Source organism: Ostrea edulis, chromosome 7 (genome assembly GCF_947568905.1).
Source record: "Ostrea edulis chromosome 7, xbOstEdul1.1, whole genome shotgun sequence".
NCBI classification, from domain to species: Eukaryota; Metazoa; Mollusca; class Bivalvia; order Ostreida; family Ostreidae; genus Ostrea; species Ostrea edulis.
Window position 1 is genome coordinate 68,142,463 of NC_079170.1, and position 23,698 is coordinate 68,166,160.

The 23,698-nt window shown below is 30.6% G+C and overlaps 1 protein-coding gene across 4 annotated transcripts in view; it reads right to left on the reverse strand.

Annotated features, from left to right (window-relative positions):
• Window positions 1–22,406, reverse strand: part of LOC125655211 (ceramide kinase-like) — a 35,492-nt gene extending 13,086 nt beyond the window's left edge. For all 4 annotated transcript variants that reach the window (XR_008797239.1, XR_008797241.1, XR_008797240.1 and 1 more), the window contains exons 1-9: window positions 22,178–22,406; window positions 12,889–13,111; window positions 11,941–12,240; window positions 10,538–10,666; window positions 10,132–10,195; window positions 5,315–5,457; window positions 3,480–3,554; window positions 2,720–2,872; window positions 1,039–1,144 (exon numbers count right to left, since the gene is read on the reverse strand). Coding sequence is in view for 1 of the 4 variants with exons in the window: in XM_048885409.2 (XP_048741366.2) it covers window positions 1,039–1,144; window positions 2,720–2,872; window positions 3,480–3,554; window positions 5,315–5,457; window positions 10,132–10,195; window positions 10,538–10,666; window positions 11,941–12,240; window positions 12,889–13,111; window positions 22,178–22,243 (1,259 nt within the window). In the remaining 3 variants the exon portion in view is untranslated. The remainder of the gene's footprint in view (window positions 1–1,038; window positions 1,145–2,719; window positions 2,873–3,479; window positions 3,555–5,314; window positions 5,458–10,131; window positions 10,196–10,537; window positions 10,667–11,940; window positions 12,241–12,888; window positions 13,112–22,177) is intronic.
• Between the last annotated feature and the right edge of the window lie 1,292 nt (window positions 22,407–23,698).

Here is a 23,698-nt window from a genome sequence, read left to right on the forward strand (position 1 = left end):
AATGTTCTGTAAATCAATGTTGTATAAATCAATGTTGTGTAAATCAATGTTGTATAAATCAATGTTGTGTAAATCAATGTTGTATAAATCTGTGTTGTATAAATCAATGTTCTGTAAATCAATGTTGTATATATCAATGTTCTGTAAATCAATGTTGTATAAATCAATGTTGTGTAAATCAATGTTGTATAAATCAATGTTGTGTAAATCAATGTTGTATAAATCTGTGTTGTATAAATCAATGTTCTGTAAATCAATGTTGTATATATCAATGTTCTGTAAATCAATGTTGTATAAATCAATGTTGTGTAAATCTGTGTTGTATAAATCAATGTTGTGTAAATCAATGTTGTATAAATCTGTGTTGTATAAATCAATGTTCTGTAAATCAATGTTGTATATATCAATGTTCTGTAAATCAATGTTGTATAAATCAATGTTGTGTAAATCTGTGTTGTATAAATCAATGTTGTGTAAATCAATGTTGTATAAATCTGTGTTGTATAAATCAATGTTCTGTAAATCAATGTTGTATATATCAATGTTCTGTAAATCAATGTTGTATAAATCAATGTTGTGTAAATCAATGTTGTATAAATCAATGTTGTGTAAATGTTGTATAAATCAATGTTCTGTATATCAATGTTGTATATATCAATGTTCTGTAAATCAATGTTGTATAAATCAATGTTGTATAAATCAATGTTGTATAAATCAATGTTGTGTAAATCAATGGTGTGTAAATCAATGTTGTGTAAATCAATGTTGTATAAATCAATGTTGTGTAAATCAATGTTGTATAAATCAATGTTGTGTAAATCAATGTTGTGTAAATCAATGTTGTATAAATCAATGTTGTGTAAATCAATGTTCTGTATATCAATGTTACATGTAGATTTGTTATATCACCATTAATTATCAGATTATATTCAATAAATCACTGCTGTTATTTATAAACCTGAACATCATAATGAAAACCGATTTGCCTGGATATTTTATGAAAACTGACACATTGTTAGTCAGAAATTTGACTCGTACCCTGAGTGACAGGTGATTTTGTCCAGCGGATTGGTATCAGAGGAGGATGCCAGTTTAAAGGATACCTCCCCCTCATACGACCTGTTGGCCAGAAATTTCTTTGCACCTGTAAAAAAGGGGTGTATCACTGGCCCACTGGCATACATTTAAATAATCACATTTCCCTACATAACACTGTTACAGTAATCATTTAGATAATTACATTTCTCTACATAACACTGTTACAGTCATCATTTAGATAATTACATTTCTCTACATAACACTGTTATAGTAATCATTTAAATAATTACATTTATCTACATAACACTGTTACAGTCATCATTTAGATAATTACATTTCTCTACATAACACTGTTATAGTAATCATTTAGATAATTACATTTATCTACATAACACTGTTATAGTAATCATTTAGATAATTACATTTCTCTACATAACACTGTTACAGTTATCATTTAGATAATTACATTTCTCTACATAACACTGTTATAGTAATCATTTAGATAATTACATTTATCTACATAACACTTTTATAGTAATCATTTAGATAATTACATTTCTCTACATAACACTGTTACAGTTATCATTTAGATAATTACATTTCTCTACATAACACTGTTATAGTAATCATTTAGATAATTACATTTATCTACACAACACTGTTATAGTAATCATTTAGATAATTACATTTCCCTACATAACACTGTTACAGTCATCATTTAGATAATTACATTTCCCTACATAACACTGTTACAGTCATCATTTAGATAAATACATTTCTCTACATAACACTGTTATCATTTAGATAATTACATTTCTCTACATAACACTGCTACAGTCATCATTTAGATAATTACATTTCTCTACATAACACTGTTACAGTCATCATTTAGATAACTACATTTCTCTACATAACACGGTTACAGTAATCATTTAGATAATTACATTTCTCTACATAACACTGTTAGTCATCATTTAGATAATTACATTTCTCTACATAACACAGTTATCATTTAATTAATTACATTTCCCTATATCACACTGTAACAGAATCCTTGAATAGCTTTATTGTAGACTTTCCCAGAAATAGACAATGTACTTCGATGATTTACCTGCATCTTGTTTAAAACATCTGTATTGACACTGTAAATTATTTCACTACCTGTGACCTCTTTACAACATCTGTATGTATATAATATAAATTATTTCACTACCTGTGACCTCTTTACAACATCTGTATGTGTATAATATAAATTATTTCACTACCTGTGACCTCTTTACAACATCTGTATGTATATAATATAAATTATTTCACTACCTGTGACCTCTTTACAACATCTGTTTGTATATAATATAAATTACTTCACTACCTGTGACCTCTTTACAACATCTGTATGTATATAATATAAATTACTTCACTACCTGTGACCTCTTTACAACATCTGTATGTATATAATATAAATTACTTCACTACCTGTGACCTCTTTACAACATCTGTATGTATATAATATAAATTATTTCACTACCTGTGACCTCTTTACAACATCTGTATGTATATAATATAAATTATTTTGTTACCTGCGACTTGTTTACAACATCTGTATGTATATAATATAAATCATTTCGTTACCTGCGACTTGTTTACAACACCTGTATGTATATAATATAAATTATTTCGTTACCTGCGATTTGATAACGTTTTGGTCCCATCCATCTGTTATTTTCACTGTCTTTTAACATGTCACCATAGTAACCATATGCCAACATTGAAGAGCTGTAACGTAGAAACTGGTTCCCATTGTAGATTGAACACACGTCGAGAGCTATACGGTCACCTAACACAAAATAAGAGGTATTTTCTGATGGTGGATTTTTTTGCGATCCGACCCTTAAAACACTACCGTAGCAAAATTTATTGTGTATTTCTATTTTCTGCATTAACCTATCTATACCTAATATATGTATCAACACATATTTTTGCATTTGTAATTTTTGTGGATCTTTCCTATCCGCAAAGAAATGGACAATTGCAGAAAATACCTGTTATATGGTTTATCAAGAGTTATACAATCACTTTTAAAAAAAAAAAAAAAATCCCTTTCTACATACATACAAAAATCCTATCTCCTACAGTTAAAAAGTTTTGTTCAGAGAGATCGACAGATAGATGGAAAGAAAGAAAATGGACGAGTAATCCTAAAATCTTACTACGCTTTGTTAGGTGACACAAATTAAGCTAAAAGGAAGTGGGTCACTTTATCATGTTTCATCAACAATTAACTGATTGTATACCAAGTACAACCTCACCTATAATGATATGCAGTATAACCTCAACTATAATGATATGCAGTATAACCTCACCTATAATGATATGCAGTACAACCTCACCTATAATGATATGCAGTACAACCTCACCTATAATGATATGCAGTACAACCTCACCTATAATGATATGCAGAGCTGACGTCACCGGGTCATTGATCCCTGTTGTGGAGTAGCATATGGCGTCTGTAGAACCTAAAACATAAAAACATAGCATCATTAAAACCCACAACACAAAAACATAGCATCACTAGAACCTACAACATAAAAATATAGCATCACTAGAACCTACAACACAAAAACATAGCATCACTAGAACCTACAACACAAAAACATAGAAACATAGCATCACTAGAACCTACAACATAGAAACATAGCATCACTAGAACCTACAACACAAAAACATAGAAACACAGCATCACTAGAACCTACAACATAGAAACATAGCATCACTAGAACCTACAACATAAAAACATAGCATCACTAGAACCTACAACATAAAAACATAGAAACATAGCATCACTAGAACCTACAACATAAAAACATAGCATCACTAGAACCTACAACATAAAAACATAGCATCATTAGAACCCACAACATAAAAACATAGCATCACTAGAACCTACAACATAAAAACATAGAAACATAGCATCACTAGAACCTACAACATAAAAACATAGAAACACAGCATCACTAGAACCTACAACATAAAAACATAGCATCATTAGAACCCACAACATAAAAACATAGCATCATTAGAACCTACAAGATAAAAACATAGCATCACTAGAACCTACAACACAAAAACATAGCATCATTAGAACTCACAACACAAAAACATAGCATCACTAGAACCTACAACATAGAAACATAGCATCACTAGAACCTACAACACAAAAACGTATCATTAGAACCCAAAACACAAAAATATAGCATCACTAGAACCTACAACATAAAAAGATAGAAACATAGCATCACCAGAACCTACAACATTAAAACATAAAAACATAGCATCACTAGAACCTACAACATAGAAACATAGAAACATAGCATCACTAGAACCTACAACATTAAAACATAAAAACATAGTATCCATAGAACCTACAATACAGATATAAACATAAAAACATAACATCTGTAAAACCTAAATTACCAAAAAAATTCTGCTTGTACTCAGACCATACATACACCCTGCAACCCAAAAATCACAAAAAATTTTAAAAAATAATAATGAATATTATTATGACAATCTAATTAAAATCAGTCTTCTTAGATCTGCATCGTATACACCGCGTAAGAAGATCTGACATAACCCAATTAGGGGTCATGTTCAGATGAACTTTATATCAGCCAATCAGCACGTCGGCTTTGAAACCGTCAGTGTTTACAATTCAAGGAAAACGGCTGTGATTGTTTGGTTTGAAAGAAAACACATCACAGTTAGATATGACATCACAATGCACCGTTTACGTCGACTGGCGTTATATTCCTCATGTTAATTAAGTAAACTCTTTTGAAAACTATTCAAATCGTACCCATCCTTATTCATACATAAATCGCAATTCACAATTAATTTGATTTGGGTGTATTTTATCTCGTACATTTTGTTGTTTGTATGCACGGAATAGAGTAGGCATTATTGCGAAAGGTTAGAATTCCTTATGTGAAAATATACAATTTTATAGTGTGAAATAAACTTCGTAGGAGAGAGATTACTGGAACTTATTTACGAATTGCCGAGAACCGCCTAAATAGCCATCATTGTCTATATGGCGCAATCTGACTGGCTGATAGTTCTCATGAATATTCCAAGTGAAAGGTCATACGGACATGACCCCCTATGGGGTTATGTCAGATCCTATTGTAGCGATTGTGAGCGTATCTTAGGATCTGATTTTAATTAGATTGATTATTATGATGATATGAAATCTAAAACAATATCCTCCTTAACAGACCTGCAGGAATAATTCCAATCCGAAGGTCCGGGGCTATCGGCTGTTCCGTGACATCCTGTGTCCTCCCCACCTCAGACATCCTCCTGTTGATCAGGCCGTTCAGAAGTTCTGTGAACATTCCGTCCCCACCCACACAAACCACACTGCAAAATAGGACCGTCATTTATTAGATAGAATAGCAAAATAGGACCGTCATTTATTAGATAGAATAGCAAAATAGGACCGTCATTTATTAGATAGAATAGCAAAATAGGACCATCATTTAATAGATAGAATAGTAAAATAGGACTGTCATTTAGTAGATAGAATAGCAAAATAGGAGTGTCATTTAATAGTTAGAATAGCAAAATAGGACCATCATTTATTAGATAGAATAGTAAATTAGGACTGTCATTTAATAGATAAAATAGTAAAATACGACCGTTTAATAGAATAGCAAAATACGACCATTTAATAGATAGAATAGTAAAATAGGACCATCATTTATTAGATAGAATAGTAAAATAGGACCATCATTTATTAGATAGAATAGTAAAATAGGACCATCATTTATTAGATAGAATAGCAAAATAGGACCATCATTTATTAGATAGAATAGTAAAATAGGACTGTCATTTAATAGATAGAATAGCAAAATAGGATCGTCATTTAATAGATAGAATAGCAAAATAGGACCATCATTTATTAGATAGAATAGTAAAATAGGACCATCATTTATTAGATAGAATAGCAAAATAGGACCATCATTTATTAGATAGAATAGTAAAATAGGACTGTCATTTAATAGATAGAATAGCAAAATAGGATCGTCATTTAATAGATAGAATAGCAAAATAGGACCATCATTTATTAGATAGAATAGTAAAATAGGACCATCATTTATTAGATAGAATAGTAATTTAGGATCATCATTTAATAGATAGAATAGCAAAATAGGACCATCATTTAATAGAGAAAATAGCAAAATAGGACCATCATTTAATAGATAGAATAGTAAAATAGGACCATCATTTATTAGATAGAATAGTAAAATAGGACCATCATTTATTAGATAAAATAGCAAAATAGGACCATCATTTATTAGATAGAATAGCAAAATAGGACCATCATTTATTAGATAGAATAGTAAAATAGGACTGTCATTTAATAGATAGAATAGCAAAATAGGATCGTCATTTAATAGATAGAATAGCAAAATAGGACCATCATTTATTAGATAGAATAGTAAAATAGGACCATCATTTATTAGATAGAATAGTAAATTAGGACCATCATTTAATAGATAGAATAGCAAAATAGGACCATCATTTAATAGAGAGAATAGCAAAATAGGACCATCATTTAAAGGGACTGGTTCACGATTTTTAAAAAAAAAATTTCAATTTGATGTTAAACATTACAAATATAACTCATTTAATATTGACAGTCAAAATTTTGACCTTCTGAATGCAAGAATAAAAGCTATATTCCAGGCTTAAATCTGTGTTATGTAAACAAAGACTCGAGACTTTTTATGTAAACAAACAAGTGAAATATTGATTTTGTAATATAATTCATCTTAATGTTGCATAATCACAAATTTTAAGTTTTAGATGACACATTCTACCCACAAAATGCTTGAAATGTGAAAGATATATAATAAACTTAGATCGATATCCATTTCTTTTGAAATTTCGTGAACAATAACATACTGCAATCTTTGTTTACAAAACAGATAATAAACTCTCTAAGATGAGCTTCTGTGATGATGTATAACCTTAATTTTCATTTGAAATCTTTGAAACATATTAGACAGTAGATTTTGATCATTAAAAGTGAAAAACAAAATTTTGGGTAAAATCGTGAATCAGTCCCTTTAATAGAGAGAATAAGAAAATAGGACCATCATTTAATAGAGAGAATAGTGAAATAGGACCATCATTTAATAGAGAGAATAGTAAAATGGGACCATCATTTAATAGATAGAATAGTAAAATAGGACCATCATTTAATAGAGAAAATAGTAAAATAGGACTGTCATTTAATAGATAGAATAGCAAAATAGGACTGTCATTTAATAGATAGAATAGCAAAATAGGACCATCATTTAATAGATAGAATAGTAAAATAGGACCATCATTTAATAGAGAGAATAGTAAAATAGGACCATCATTTAATATAGTAGCACATGCTCAGTGAGAAGATTGAGTCTCTAATAAGTAAATACATAATACACAAGAATAATGAATAAAACAGTCAGACCAAGACAGAGGTGGAGTGAATAAAATAAACATGACAGACTGACAGAGGTGGAGTGAATAAAATAAACATGACAGACAGACAGAGGTGGAGTGAATAAAATAAAACATGACAGACAGACAGACAGATAGACAGACAGACAGAGGTAGTGGCGTGGCTGGTGATTCATTCAAACTATTAGCAGAAAAACAACCATAAAAAAATTTTGTGAATAGTCCTTACCTGTTAAATTCCGTGCATTATTTTTTGACAAATTTATAAAACATACAATTACATTTATTTCTGGGTTCATGCTAGGATTACAATTATATTCATTTCAGGATTACGATGTTCATGCCATGACGACTATAATTATATTTATTTCAGGATTACAACATTTCAGGATCAAAACATTTATTTCAGAATTGCAGCATTTGTGTGCAGCAGTGATTTTTTTTGTTTTTCAAACTACCACCCTCTTTTTGAATTAGGAAAAATTAGTGACATTTTCCTCAAATTAAAATGGTAAAGATGCATAAAATAATCAAAAAACATATTTTTGTTTGAGGTTTATTTCGGATTTGATTTGAAATCATAAAATAAATCATTATTTAACATTAAATATGTACTGGAAGTCACACCTTGTATATATATTATTTACTTTTTCTAAGAAATACTTATTGTCTAATTTCATAAAGAAAACAAGATGTACTGTGAGCAATGCTCACTAAGAATACCCCCCGCTTACCCCAATCTCCCAAAGGGTGTTGTTAATAGGTATAAATTACCTCTTTCCTGAGTGTAAAAATATGGTATGCATTTGTAGAAGAAAATGGAAGATATAGTCCAAACACAAATCCATGGCATAAACCTATAATTTTGACCTTGAGATCAAAGGTCAAGGTCATAAAGAGGTCATGGATGTACATGACACATAGTCTCATGGTGATACACCCATGTCTTATGGTATGACTATGTCAAAACCCTATAATCAATTTTGACCTTGAGGTCAAAGTTCAAGGTCATATACAGGTCATGAAGGTACTCGACACATCGTCTCATGGTGATACACTCATGTGTCATATATGATATGCCTATGTCAAAGAACAAAGAAGTCATGGCCCGGACATGAATCCATTGTAAAAACCTTTAATTTTGACCTTGAGGTCAAGGTCATATGGAGGTCATGAAGGTACATGACACATCGTCTCCTGGTGATACACTCATGTGTCAAATATGGTATGCCTATGTCAAAGAACAAAGAAGTTATGGCCCGGACACGAATCCATTGTAAAAAAAACTTTAATTTTGACCTTGAGGTCAAGGGTCATATGGAGGTCATGAAGGTACATGACACATCGTCTCATGGTGATACACTCATGTGTCAAATATGGTATGCCTATGTCAAAGAACAAAGAAGTTATGGCCCGGACACGAATCTGCACAGACAGACAGACGGACGGACGGACAGACAGACAGACAGAGTGATTCCTATATACCCCCCAGAACTTCGTTCGGGGGGTATAATAATAGGGGTGAAACGATGCATCGCGATGCGGCTGAATCGTGATGTAGTGGTCTCGATTCGATGTTCGATTTATTCGGGGTCTGTTTCGGTTCGATACGGTTCTAAAATCATAGCACATATTGCTCTTGATAACACAGTTTCTGATTAGCCAATGGAATTGAAAATTGCCCAATCAACATACGAGTAAACTTTGCTGTATCAAAATGGACGCAGTTGAGTTGAAAAATACACCCCCAATGTTTAAATCCTGGGTATGGCGACATTTCGGCTTTAGGACAAGTGATACGAGTGTTGCTTTATGTTAAACGCTTTTATATTATGTAGAATTTATTTGCAGAGAGCAATAAATACAACGAAACATAAGAAAATCTTAGCATTATAAAGAATTTGGTACATGTTATTGTATCGAATCGAAAATCATCGAATCGAGACTAAAGTATCGAAAATCGAATCGAGAAGGTACTGTATCGTTTCACCCTAGAAAATAATATATTATTAATTCACCAGCATTTGTACCCATGATCTTGTAAATATTATATTAATATTAATAATAATCAAATTTCCAGATGTCTCTCCTGTTTGTATTTTTTGGATTTTAGTAAACCCTATACTGTTGGCCACTTTCTGTTATTAGCCTGACCCTACATATAATGGCGTCAAAACTAAATTGTAAACAATATGGCTTAATGTGTATTTGGAAACTATATACTTCACTGCATATATGCTTTTATGGATGCCTTTATTGTTTTACATATTCTTTACAAAACATTTTGCATGTGCAGTGGTTTGGAGAATAAAACTGAAGAAAAAACGTATTTACTCTTTGTCAGCAATATACGGTAACCTTTTTTTTAAATGGCCTAATTTCCCTAGATTTGAAATTGGGAAAAACATATATACATAATTGGGGAAAAATAGCTAATTTTAGTGAGGGGAAACAGCCGAATATCGCTGGCATTTTGGCCCCAAAAAAATCACTGTGCAGGGATTACGATTACGTTTATTTCAGAATTACGACATTCTTGTAGGGATTATGAGATCCGTGCGAGTATAACATTCAATTAATACACACCCATCCACTGACTGCAAATCGTACTTAGATAGGACGTCTTTTGCATGCCCTGCATGTGTGGTAGCTGAAACAAGACAAATTCCTGTATCAGGTATATCTATGTATCACAAATCTATTGCAACAAGAAAACAAAGAAAGAAATCCCGATTTATTTCATCACCGTACGTGACAAGACACTTAAAGTGATAAAAAATTTCTCTTTACACAAAATGAAAATGATGAGGCATTGATTTGTACCTACGAATTACACATTAACTACAGTATTACGCGATGATACTCAGGATTTAATAGATGACTCAGATTACATACTGATGACGTGGGTCTGGATTTATACCTATGAAATACACATTAACTACAGTATTACGCGGTGATACTCAGGATTTAATGGATGACTCAGATTACATACTGATGACGTGGGTCTTGATTTTGGCCAGGTCAAAGAGAGGCCCCACCGACTCTTCGTAGACACGAGGGGCCCTTCTCTTTCCCCCATAAGGATTCACAAACACCAGTAGACTTCTCGGTCTCCTTAAGACTGAAAAAAAAATCACATATACAGAACAGATGCTGGTTTTATCCATAGCTTTGTCATCCACTAAAAACAATAATAGGGTAAGGAATCTAAATTTCTGATTTACAAAAACATTAGTCTTATAGAGACCAATTCTTACACACATTTAATATTTCATGCACATTAATCAATCATTTTATAAAACCAAATCTTTTTTTTTCATTTCATATGAACACTTGTCAGTAATTCTACAGCTCAGAGCATGCTAAGAAGTTAGAATATCTTTAAATTAATATTCCGCTCAATGCAGATGTCTTGATATTCGATGGACAATAATTGTAAGATTGTGATCATTTGACCATGACTACGGTTTACTGAACCATGTAAATGATACTATGCATAACTTGCTATGGGTCTGAACACCCAGTCTAGGCCTGTGCTTTTCGTCAATATTACTAACTTTGTGTTAAAATTATGTAACCGTACATTTAAAGGGAGTGAGGATTGTACTGAGAATTAATAGTAAAGATGGCGTTTTCTATTACCCTTGCAGGGATTTATCTAGGTTGTTTTTACTACCGGTAAAGGGTACCATTCCCCTTTGACAACAAATGGATATTTCCCCTTCCACAGATAAAAAATTTCCTTCATTTGTAGAAACTTTTCAAAATTGCATGAGAATTTTCAACAAAACTATTTTTCATTTTCTATAATTGTCAGACTTACAATATAGATTAAAATGAGTAATCAATCAATTTATATTCCATGGATGTCCCCCATCACCATCCCCTGGAGGCTGATGACTGCATTCTCAAAAATTCCCCCTTAAATATTAAATGGGTAGTAACATCTAAATGTTGGATAAAACCCTGCCTTGAACTAATTCTAAGTAAACCTATAGTACTCTTGAAGTTACTTGAACTCTTTTCAAAACTGAAAAAAGTATTTTGTGTATGTTAACAGTCCAGATACAGAAGCCTGAATGGCCAGTGCTGAAAGATTCTCATTGATACTGTACATAACAACCCAAAAGTTACATCAGAAGATGTCTGATTTATCGTAAACATTACCTATACGCACTGAGGCAATAATATCATAATACCACCTACATGTACTGAGGCAATGACATTCATAGATGATGGATTTGATAATAAAAGTTTGTCTTCATACACAAGTCTGGTGTCGCAATGCGACCTGAGGGGCTGTTGTGGACTACATTTAGAGGGGCAGCTGTGGACTACATTTAGAGGGGCTGTTATGACACACTGTTATACCTGGACTAGAGAGAACTGATTTACCTGGATTGGAGAGCGCTTCCTCCAATTTCTCCACCCATGTGCGACATAAGTTTTCTTCTTGACAGAAAAACGTGACCTTTTTCTTTTTCCATTTGTGGTTGGGACATCTTTTGACGACGTGGACAGAGAAGGAGACTGCATGGACTGGTTGAAGCTCAATGTATATGGGCGAGTCCTTCAGTGGGGTGGATGCATTCTTCGTCTTTTTATTCGGTTTCGGTGTGAAGATCTTGTTGAGACTGCGTTCTATATTGACAGCGATCACCTCTTGCAGTGGTACGTGCTTACACTGCGAATGACCTGTGATAAGTTTAAAATTCTACAAACATGAAGTTACATATCTCTATCACTACTGTTAAAAAGCTTGACATGAATAGCTTACCATGTTAATGCAAAAATAGAAAATGAAATAAAGAATATGTTGAAGTTGAAAATCAAATGAACATAGGTTTTGGTGAAACAAATCCTTCATATGTGAAATATAACCATACATCATATACAAATTCCACATAGAAGCACATTATACACCATTTTAAACTCTTTCAATCAACATGATCCGATTTTAGATTTACTTCAGGCTAGTGTCAGTATTTTCCCATGTTAGTAGCAAATTTGCAATCCTCTCTGCTCTTCACCACATCTACTTTGCCACTTCCAATAACCTGACCGATGCCAGGGTTCTCAGACTAAACAATTTATGTTGTGATCTGCGACGTGGTTTACTTGTTTCAAAAAACTGCATTCATTCAATATCATAACGGACTGCGGGAATTTCACTAATCGTGCAATGTTAATGTTATGAGTAATTTGAATGCATATATACAGAATGAATTCCCTAAAATTATTAACGATTTCGTAACTTTATTGATTTCCCGCTAATTTACTGATTTAGCGTCCTCCTTCCTCACTTTGTTGACATTTGATTTGTAAATACCCCCCGATATTTACCGATAAATGGCTGGGATGACGGGCTGTCTGCTTGCCGGGACGGTTTTCCTGGGGAGGCGACGTCCCATGTTATGTGCGTCCTTGTCAGCTGGACCTGGTGCGTCTTTTTGTTGATGTCAAGCGACGACTGGAAAATTACGTCGTCTCCGCACTCAGCCATTGTTTGCTGCCATTGGGAATTTTTAGAGGAAAACTGGTACGCCGATCCCGACTTCATTCCAAGCTGAAGGATATACAAATAGTTTTGATTTTTATATATTAAAAAAAACTGTTGTTTTGGGGTTTTTTGGTTGTTTTTTTTTAGATTTATCTTTATTATTATTATTATTAATACTTCTCTTTTTTTTTTGTTCAATAAATTCTAGAAATGTCCCAAAGGGCAGGCTACTTCAGGTGTAGCTGCAATAATGTAGCCCTCTCTGATTTTTTTTTTTTTTTTTTTTTTTTAGGGAAAGGTATCCCGAAAGCGTCAGAATAAAAAAAATGGATAGGGCTACATTATTGCAGCTACTTCAGGTGCAACTAGGCTACCTTTAAGCTTTGCTATTCTAGTGGAAATATGAAGAAATAAATAAATTCCATATCTTTGAAATCTATTATAGAATTTGGAATATCTTATTACTTTCTGAGAGGTAGAAAATCATATTCCTTTGAATGAAAAAAAAAAAAACTGTTGCAAGCTAATCAAATAGTTGTACATTTGTATAGACTGGAACAATTAAAAAGAGGCACATAGGTTGCAACATTCACTTGAAATGTAAACAAGAGATGTTTGTAAAACACATATGTCCCCCATGGTGCAAAATTGAAAAGGGTTATACACACATCATTTAATTCATAGTAGTATCATCAATTCAAAATATTGAGCAGACAATATCTTCCTATGTCAAGAGTAGATTGACCATGTGACCTAAAAATCAATAGGGGTCATTTACTCCTTATGCTGTATCAGTGTACCAAGTTTGGTGTCAATCAAGCATATAATTCTTAAAATATAGGAGACAATTTATTACTATATGTCCAGTTTAACCCTTGACCTTTGACCATGTGACTTCAAAATCAATAGAGATCATCTTCTCCTGAAGATGTACCAGTGTACCAAGTTTGAAGTCTGTCAAGCAAAGGGTTATCAAGATATTGAGCAGACAGTATAATTATTCCTATGTCCATAGTAGATTGACCCTTGACCTTTCGACCTGAAAAACAATAGGGGTCCTCTTCTACTCATAACCATCCCACTATGAACTATCATTACGATCAAGTGAATAGTTCTCAAGATATTGAGCGGACGACATGTAGTCTACCGACCGACCAACTGACATACCCACCGACTGGCAGGTGCAAAGCAATGTCCCTCTTCTTTGAAGGGGAGCATAAAAATACAGTATAGAGGGGTGTCATACTATGAAATAGACTAGAGGTCATACTATAAAATATATAGTATAGAGGTCATACTATAGAATATATAATATAGAGGCCATACTATAAAATATATAATATAGAGGTCATACTATAAAATATATAATATAGATGTCAAACTATAAAATATATAATATAGATGTCAAACTATAAAATATATAATGTAGAGGTCAAACTATAAAATATATAGTATAGAGGTCAAACTATAAAATATATAATATAGAGGTCATACTATAGAATATATAATATAGATGTCAAACTATAAAATATATAATGTAGAGGTCAAACTATAAAATATATAATATAGAGGTCATACTATAAAATATATAATATAGAGGTCATACTATAAAATATATAATATAGAGGTCATACTATAAAATATATAATATAGAGGTCATACTATAGAATATATAATATAGAGGTCATACTATAAAATATATAATGTAGATGTCATACTATAAAATATATAATATAGATGTCATACTATAAAATATATAATATAGATGTCATACTATAAAATATATAATATAGAGGAGTGTCATACTATAAAATATATAATATAGAGGTCATATTATAAAATATATAATATAGAGGTCATACTATAAAATATATAGTATAGAGGTCATACTATAAAATATACAGTATAGAGGTCATACTATAAAATATATAATATAGAGGTCATACTATAAAATATATAATATAGAGGTCATACTATAAAATATATAATATAGAGGTCATACTATAAAATATATAATATAGAGGTCATACTATAAAATATATAATATAGAGGTCATACTATAAAATATATAATGTAGATGTCATACTATAAAATATATAGTGTAGAGGTCATACTATAAAATATATAATATAGAGGTCATACTATAAAATATATAATATAGAGGTCATACTATAAAACATATAATATAGAGGTCATACTATAAAATATATAATGTAGAGGAGTGCCATACTAAAAAATAGTATTTGGGGATAAACCTATGTTGTCTTGTCACTTACACGCCTGAAAATTGGTTGGAGAGTCAACTTGTCCCCCCCCCCCCTCCCCCCCTTTGAAAAACGTGAGTGCTTAATGAAATCATTTGTTTAAATCAATGACCTTGATAACGAGACCAAATGACGTAGTTTTAAATTTGACAGAGGATTTTAAAATAGATTTTAAAAAAAATAAATACACCAATAAAAAAAGCGCAGGAAAAAAATTAGCATGCCAGCACACTTCTATTTATAACCATGCACTAGAATTTGATTACATTACATGCAGAACCATATATATACATGTATATTATAGAATTTGATTACATTACATGCAGAACCATATATACATGTACATACTGTATATTATAGAATTTGATTACATTACATGCAGAACCATATATACATGTATATTATAGAATTTGATTACATTACATGCAGAACCATATATACATGTACATACTGTATATTATAGAATTTGATTACATTACATGCAGAACCATATATATACATGTATATTATAGAATTTGATTACATTACATGCAGAACCACATATACATGTATATTATAGAATTTGATTACATTACATGCAGAACCATATATACATGTATATTATAGAATTTGCTTACATTACATGCAGAACCATATATACATGTATATTATAGAATTTGATTACATTACATGCAGAGCCATATATACATGTACATACTGTATATTATAGAATTTGATTACATTACATGCAGAGCCATATATACATGTACATATTGTATATTATAGAATTTGATTACATTACATGCAGAACCATATATACATGTACATATTGTATATTATAGAATTTGATTACATTACATGCAGAACCATATATATATATATATGTATATTATAGAATTTGATTACATTACACGCAGAACCACATATACATGTATATTATAGAATTTGATTAGATTACATGCAGAGCCATATATACATGTATATTATAGAATTTGATTACATTACATGCAGAGCCATATATACATGTACATACTGTATATTATAGAATTTGATTACATTACATGCAGAACCACATATATACATGTACATACTGTATATTATAGAATTTGATTACATTACATGCAGAACCATATATATACATGTATATTATAGAATTTGATTACATTACATGCAGAACCACATATACATGTATATCATAGAATTTGATTACATTACATGCAGAACCATATATACATGTACATACTGTATATTATAGAATTTTATTACATTACATGCAGAACCATATATATACATGTATATTATAGAATTTGATTACATTACATGCAGAACCACATATACATGTATATCATAGAATTTGATTACATTACATGCAGAACCATATATATACATGTACATACTGTATATTATAGAATTTGATTACATTACATGCAGAACCACATATACATGTATATTATAGAATTTGATTACATTACATGCAGAACCATATATACATGTATATTATAGAATTTGATTACATTACATGCAGAACCATATATACATGTACATACTGTATATTATAGAATTTGATTACATTACATGTAGAACCATATATACATGTACATACTGTATATTATAGAATTTGATTACATTACATGCAGAACCACATATATACATGTACATACTGTATATTATAGAATTTGATTACATTACATGCAGAACCATATATATACATGTATATTATAGAATTTGATTACATTACATGCAGAACCACATATACATGTATATCATAGAATTTGATTACATTACATGCAGAACCATATATACATGTACATACTGTATATTATAGAATTTTATTACATTACATGCAGAACCATATATATACATGTATATTATAGAATTTGATTACATTACATGCAGAACCACATATACATGTATATCATAGAATTTGATTACATTACATGCAGAACCATATATATACATGTACATACTGTATATTATAGAATTTGATTACATTACATGCAGAACCACATATACATGTATATTATAGAATTTGATTACATTACATGCAGAACCATATATACATGTATATTATAGAATTTGATTACATTACATGCAGAACCATATATACATGTACATACTGTATATTATAGAATTTGATTACATTACATGTAGAACCATATATACATGTACATACTGTATATTATAGAATTTGATTACATTACATGCAGAACCATATATATACATGTACATACTGTATATTATAGAATTTGATTACATTACATGCAGAACCATATATACATGTACATACTGTATATTATAGAATTTGATTACATTACATGCAGAACCATATATATACATGTATATTATAGAATTTGATTACATTACATGCAGAGCCATATATACATGTATATTATAGAATTTGATTACATTACATGCAGAACCATATATACATGTACATACTGTATATTATAGAATTTGATTACATTACATGCAGAACCATATATACATGTACATACTGTATATTATAGAATTTGATTACATTACATGCAGAACCACATATACATGTATATTATAGAATTTGATTACATTACATGCAGAACCATATATATACATGTATATTATAGAATTTGATTACATTACATGCAGAACCACATATACATGTATATTATAGAATTTGATTACATTAAATGCAGAACCATATATACATGTATATTATAGAATTTGATTACATTACATGCAGAACCATATATACATGTATATTATAGAATTTGATTACATTACATGCAGAACCACATATACATGTATATTATAGAATTTGATTACATTACATGAAGAACCATATATACATGTATATTATAGAATTTGATTACATTACATGCAGAACCATATATACATGTATATTATAGAATTTGATTACATTACATGCAGAACCACATATATATGTATATTATAGAATTTGATTACATTACATGCAGAACCATATATATACATGTATATTATAGAATTTGATTACATTACATGCAGAACCATATATACATGTATATTATAGAATTTGATTACATTACATGCAGAACCATATATACATGTACATACTGTATATTATAGAATTTGATTACATTACATGCAGAACCATATATATACATGTATATTATAGAATTTGATTACATTACATGCAGAGCCACATATACATGTATATTATAGAATTTGATTAGATTACATGCAGAGCCATATATACATGTATATTATAGAATTTGATTACATTACATGCAAAACCATATATACATGTACATACTGTATATTATAGAATTTGATTACATTACATGCAGAACCATATATACATGTATATTATAGAATTTGATTACATTACATGCAGAACTATATATATACATGTATATTATAGAATTTAATTACATTACATGCAGAACCATATATACATGTACATATTGTATATTATAGAATTTGATTACATTACATGCAGAGCCATATATACATGTATATTATAGAATTTGATTACATTACATGCAGAACCATATATATACATGTATATTATAGAATTTGATTACATTACATGCAGAACCACATATACATGTATATTATAGAATTTGATTACATTACATGCAGAACCATATATACATGTACATACTGTATATTATAGAATTTGATTACATTACATGCAGAACCATATATACATGTACATACTGTATATTATAGAATTTGATTACATTACATGCAGAACCATATATACATGTATATTATAGAATTTGATTACATTACATGCAGAACCACATATACATGTATATCATAGAATTTGATTACATTACATGCAGAACCATATATACATGTACATACTGTATATTATAGAATTTGATTACATTACATGAAGAACCATATATATATACATGTATATTATAGAATTTGATTACATTACATGCAGAACCACATATACATGTATATTATAGAATTTGATTACATTACATGCAGAACCATATATATACATGTATATTATAGAATTTGATTACATTACATGCAGAACCACATATACATGTATATTATAGAATTTGATTACATTAAATGCAGAACCATATATACATGTATATTATAGAATTTGATTACATTACATGCAGAACCATATATACATGTATATTATAGAATTTGATTACATTACATGCAGAACCACATATACATGTATATTATAGAATTTGATTACATTACATGAAGAACCATATATACATGTATATTATAGAATTTGATTACATTACATGCAGAACCATATATACATGTATATTATAGAATTTGATTACATTACATGCAGAACCACATATATATGTATATTATAGAATTTGATTACATTACATGCAGAACCATATATATACATGTATATTATAGAATTTGATTACATTACATGCAGAACCATATATACATGTATATTATAGAATTTGATTACATTACATGCAGAACCATATATACATGTACATACTGTATATTATAGAATTTGATTACATTACATGCAGAACCATATATATACATGTATATTATAGAATTTGATTACATTACATGCAGAGCCACATATACATGTATATTATAGAATTTGATTAGATTACATGCAGAGCCATATATACATGTATATTATAGAATTTGATTACATTACATGCAAAACCATATATACATGTACATACTGTATATTATAGAATTTGATTACATTACATGCAGAACCATATATACATGTATATTATAGAATTTGATTACATTACATGCAGAACTATATATATACATGTATATTATAGAATTTGATTACATTACATGCAGAACCATATATACATGTACATATTGTATATTATAGAATTTGATTACATTACATGCAGAGCCATATATACATGTATATTATAGAATTTGATTACATTACATGCAGAACCATATATATACATGTATATTATAGAATTTGATTACATTACATGCAGAACCACATATACATGTATATTATAGAATTTGATTACATTACATGCAGAACCATATATACATGTACATACTGTATATTATAGAATTTGATTACATTACATGCAGAACCATATATACATGTACATACTGTATATTATAGAATTTGATTACATTACATGCAGAACCATATATACATGTATATTATAGAATTTGATTACATTACATGCAGAACCACATATACATGTATATCATAGAATTTGATTACATTACATGCAGAACCATATATACATGTACATACTGTATATTATAGAATTTGATTACATTACATGAAGAACCATATATATACATGTATATTATAGAATTTGATTACATTACATGCAGAACCACATATACATGTATATTATAGAATTTGATTACATTAAATGCAGAACCATATATACATGTATATTATAGAATTTGATTACATTACATGCAGAACCACATATACATGTATATTATAGAATTTGATTACATTACATGCAGAACCATATATACATGTATATTATAGAATTTGATTACATTACATGCAGAACCATATATATACATGTATATTATAGAATTTGATTACATTACATGCAGAACCATATATACATGTATATTATAGAATTTGATTACATTACATGCAGAACCACATATACATGTATATTATAGGATTTGATTACATTACATGCAGAACCACATATACATGTATATTATAGAATTTGATTACATTACATGCAGAACCACATATACATGTATATTATAGAATTTGATTACATTACATGCAGAACCACATATACATGTATATTATAGAATTTGATTACATTACATGCAGAACCACATATACATGTATATTATAGAATTTGATTACATTACATGCAGAACCACATATACATGTATATTATAGAATTTGATTACATTACATGCAGAACCACATATACATGTACATGTATATTATAGAATTTGCAATATACTTAAGGAATCAGCCAGTAACAGTTCCCAGACGCGTAGGCAGAAAAAAAATGAAGTGTACACAAAGTACAGCAGGGGGGGGGGGGGGGGGGGGCTCCTTTGGGGACCCCGGGGGCCCATGCATGCAAGTGGCAAAGCGCCCCCCCCCCCCCCCCCCCCGAGCTCCTAAGTTTTACCAATGCATTGAGTATATTTTTCACAATTAAAACAGGGTTTCTTATAGCTGCAGAACTGTAGCTCTCTGAAAAAAATATGTTGACATAACAGAGAATACATAACATATAACGAATTTTATGAATATATACTAACAACAACAGGCCGACGAACTGACCCGGCTACCTAACATGGCTACGTCAACAAACGAAATCATTTGAAGCTGCATGGGAGTTTTCAGGTCGTGTGGGGCTTTAATGAATATTTGAAGGTATGTTTAGACACAAGTATAGTAGGAAAATATGTTAAGAATTTTTTGATATTAAATTTATGAGACAGTAACTCAAGAATACAACGATATAAGGCCTCAACTGTGCGCAGCGTTTTGTGCGCCGTAAATCGAAGGTTTTTATAAGGGGTGGCTCTGTAGCTCTCTGTTATGTCAACATATTTTTTCAGAGAGCTACAGCTCTGCAGCTAGGTTTCTTAATGTCAATTTCCAAACGAAAAAGAATTCACAAAAGCATATTTTAAGTTGTTTTATAATGCCAACTCTGACATCGTGTATACGTACTCTGACTTTACATTTGTTTTACGATCTCATGTTGGTTAATGGACAGTTGATTTTATAAATACAAACTTCATTCTGAACATTATCGGACATGCAACAGTCACTGAACTTAAATATCTCTCTCTCTCTCTCTCTCTCTCTCTCTCTCTCTCTCTCTCTCTCTCATTCATATGATGTGTAATACGTATATAGCCAGGTATCGTGCAAAAACATGACAAATGAACAATCAAGGAAAAACAGAAACTAGAAATGTCTTCCTACTTTCAATTTCAATGTCTGACGCATGACCCGACAAATGGTCAGCCCCGGATGCAGTCCACTGGGCATAATTAACCCAAGGAATTCCGGAGATTGGCTTCAGATTGTCTAAGTTTGTTGTAGATCAATAAACCCTATCCTCACAGAAAATTGTTTGTACTCTGTGTATCAACGAAGAAAATCGACCTTCGCCTGAAGATTCCCTGCACTTAAAAAATATTATAAAGTATGCAAGGGGCATGACCTCAATACAGGTGAATATATTGAAGATATTTATCGCGATTTCAAGAAATATACGCCAGAAACAAATGTTTTTTGGTCGATCCTCACCGAATTATGCTTTTGAATGATTATGATATAGTTTAAAATGCGTTTTAAATTAAAGTTTGACGGCTTGGTATGAGGAACTATTTTATCGGACAGCTCACAAGAATGATAACTCTACAGGCGTGAAATTTACAAAGGGGCGGATCCAAGACTTATATACATAACCCCCATATGTTAGTATCTCACAAGTGGTCATCTAGATGAAGCTTACAGATAGTACAAACTGACTATCTGATTTATGAGGGTGATCGATGGGGGAATTACATATTTTGGAAACAATTTTGGTTCTGTATAAATTAATTTCATTCTGGAAAGGGGGAGGGGTATGTATATAAGATCTATACAAGCTATCCACACTTCAGGTGTCTGTGGACAAACACTGCAGCAAATTTAAAGTCTCTTGAAAGAGATTTTAAGAAATTTACCAGCCGTTAGGAATTTGTCAGGTGTAAATAAATAAATGTTCATTCGGCATATATACATACATATACATAAAAATATGTATGCATAGGATAACCCACGAAAGCTCGAAGGTTTATTTCCAGTACGAGTTCCTTTAATGCACGGAGGTTGTCGCTAATTTAAGGGATCATGGGAGGAAACCCACGTGTCCGAGCAGGCGACAACTACAGATACCCTCTCACGTGCAATCAATGCATGTCGATCACGGGATCTTAACGGTGAAAAGCGATCTCAAGTGATACCTCTGCGCTACCAGGACACTCTCGTCAGAAATTACGCAATATTGTAAGAAGGTGTTAGAAATTTACCAGGTGTAAACATGATATTTATGCATATTTTAAAAGTAGAAGTATCGTCCGACATCACTGCAGGGAATATGTCTTTGAAATAGCTATATGGTATTTATATACTGTTATTATTAATACTGTAAATTCCTAAATATACGCGATGAATACTCGGCCTTAAATGGACTCAATCATGAAAAAATTGCCTTTATAAGATAGATATAATTATATTCCAGTAATAGATGAACATTGAAAAATATATATGTTAACATGCTATTTTCATTGTTATTGCTTCTCAAAAGTAAACACCCCATCCACATATAATCAGCCTTAATGAAAATGTATTCCTCCTTCTTATTTTTCTTAATAATTATTATTTTTCCAAACAAATGGGCTGTAATAAGCAACATATACTATATACGCACTACCTCTTGATTAACAGTCGATACGC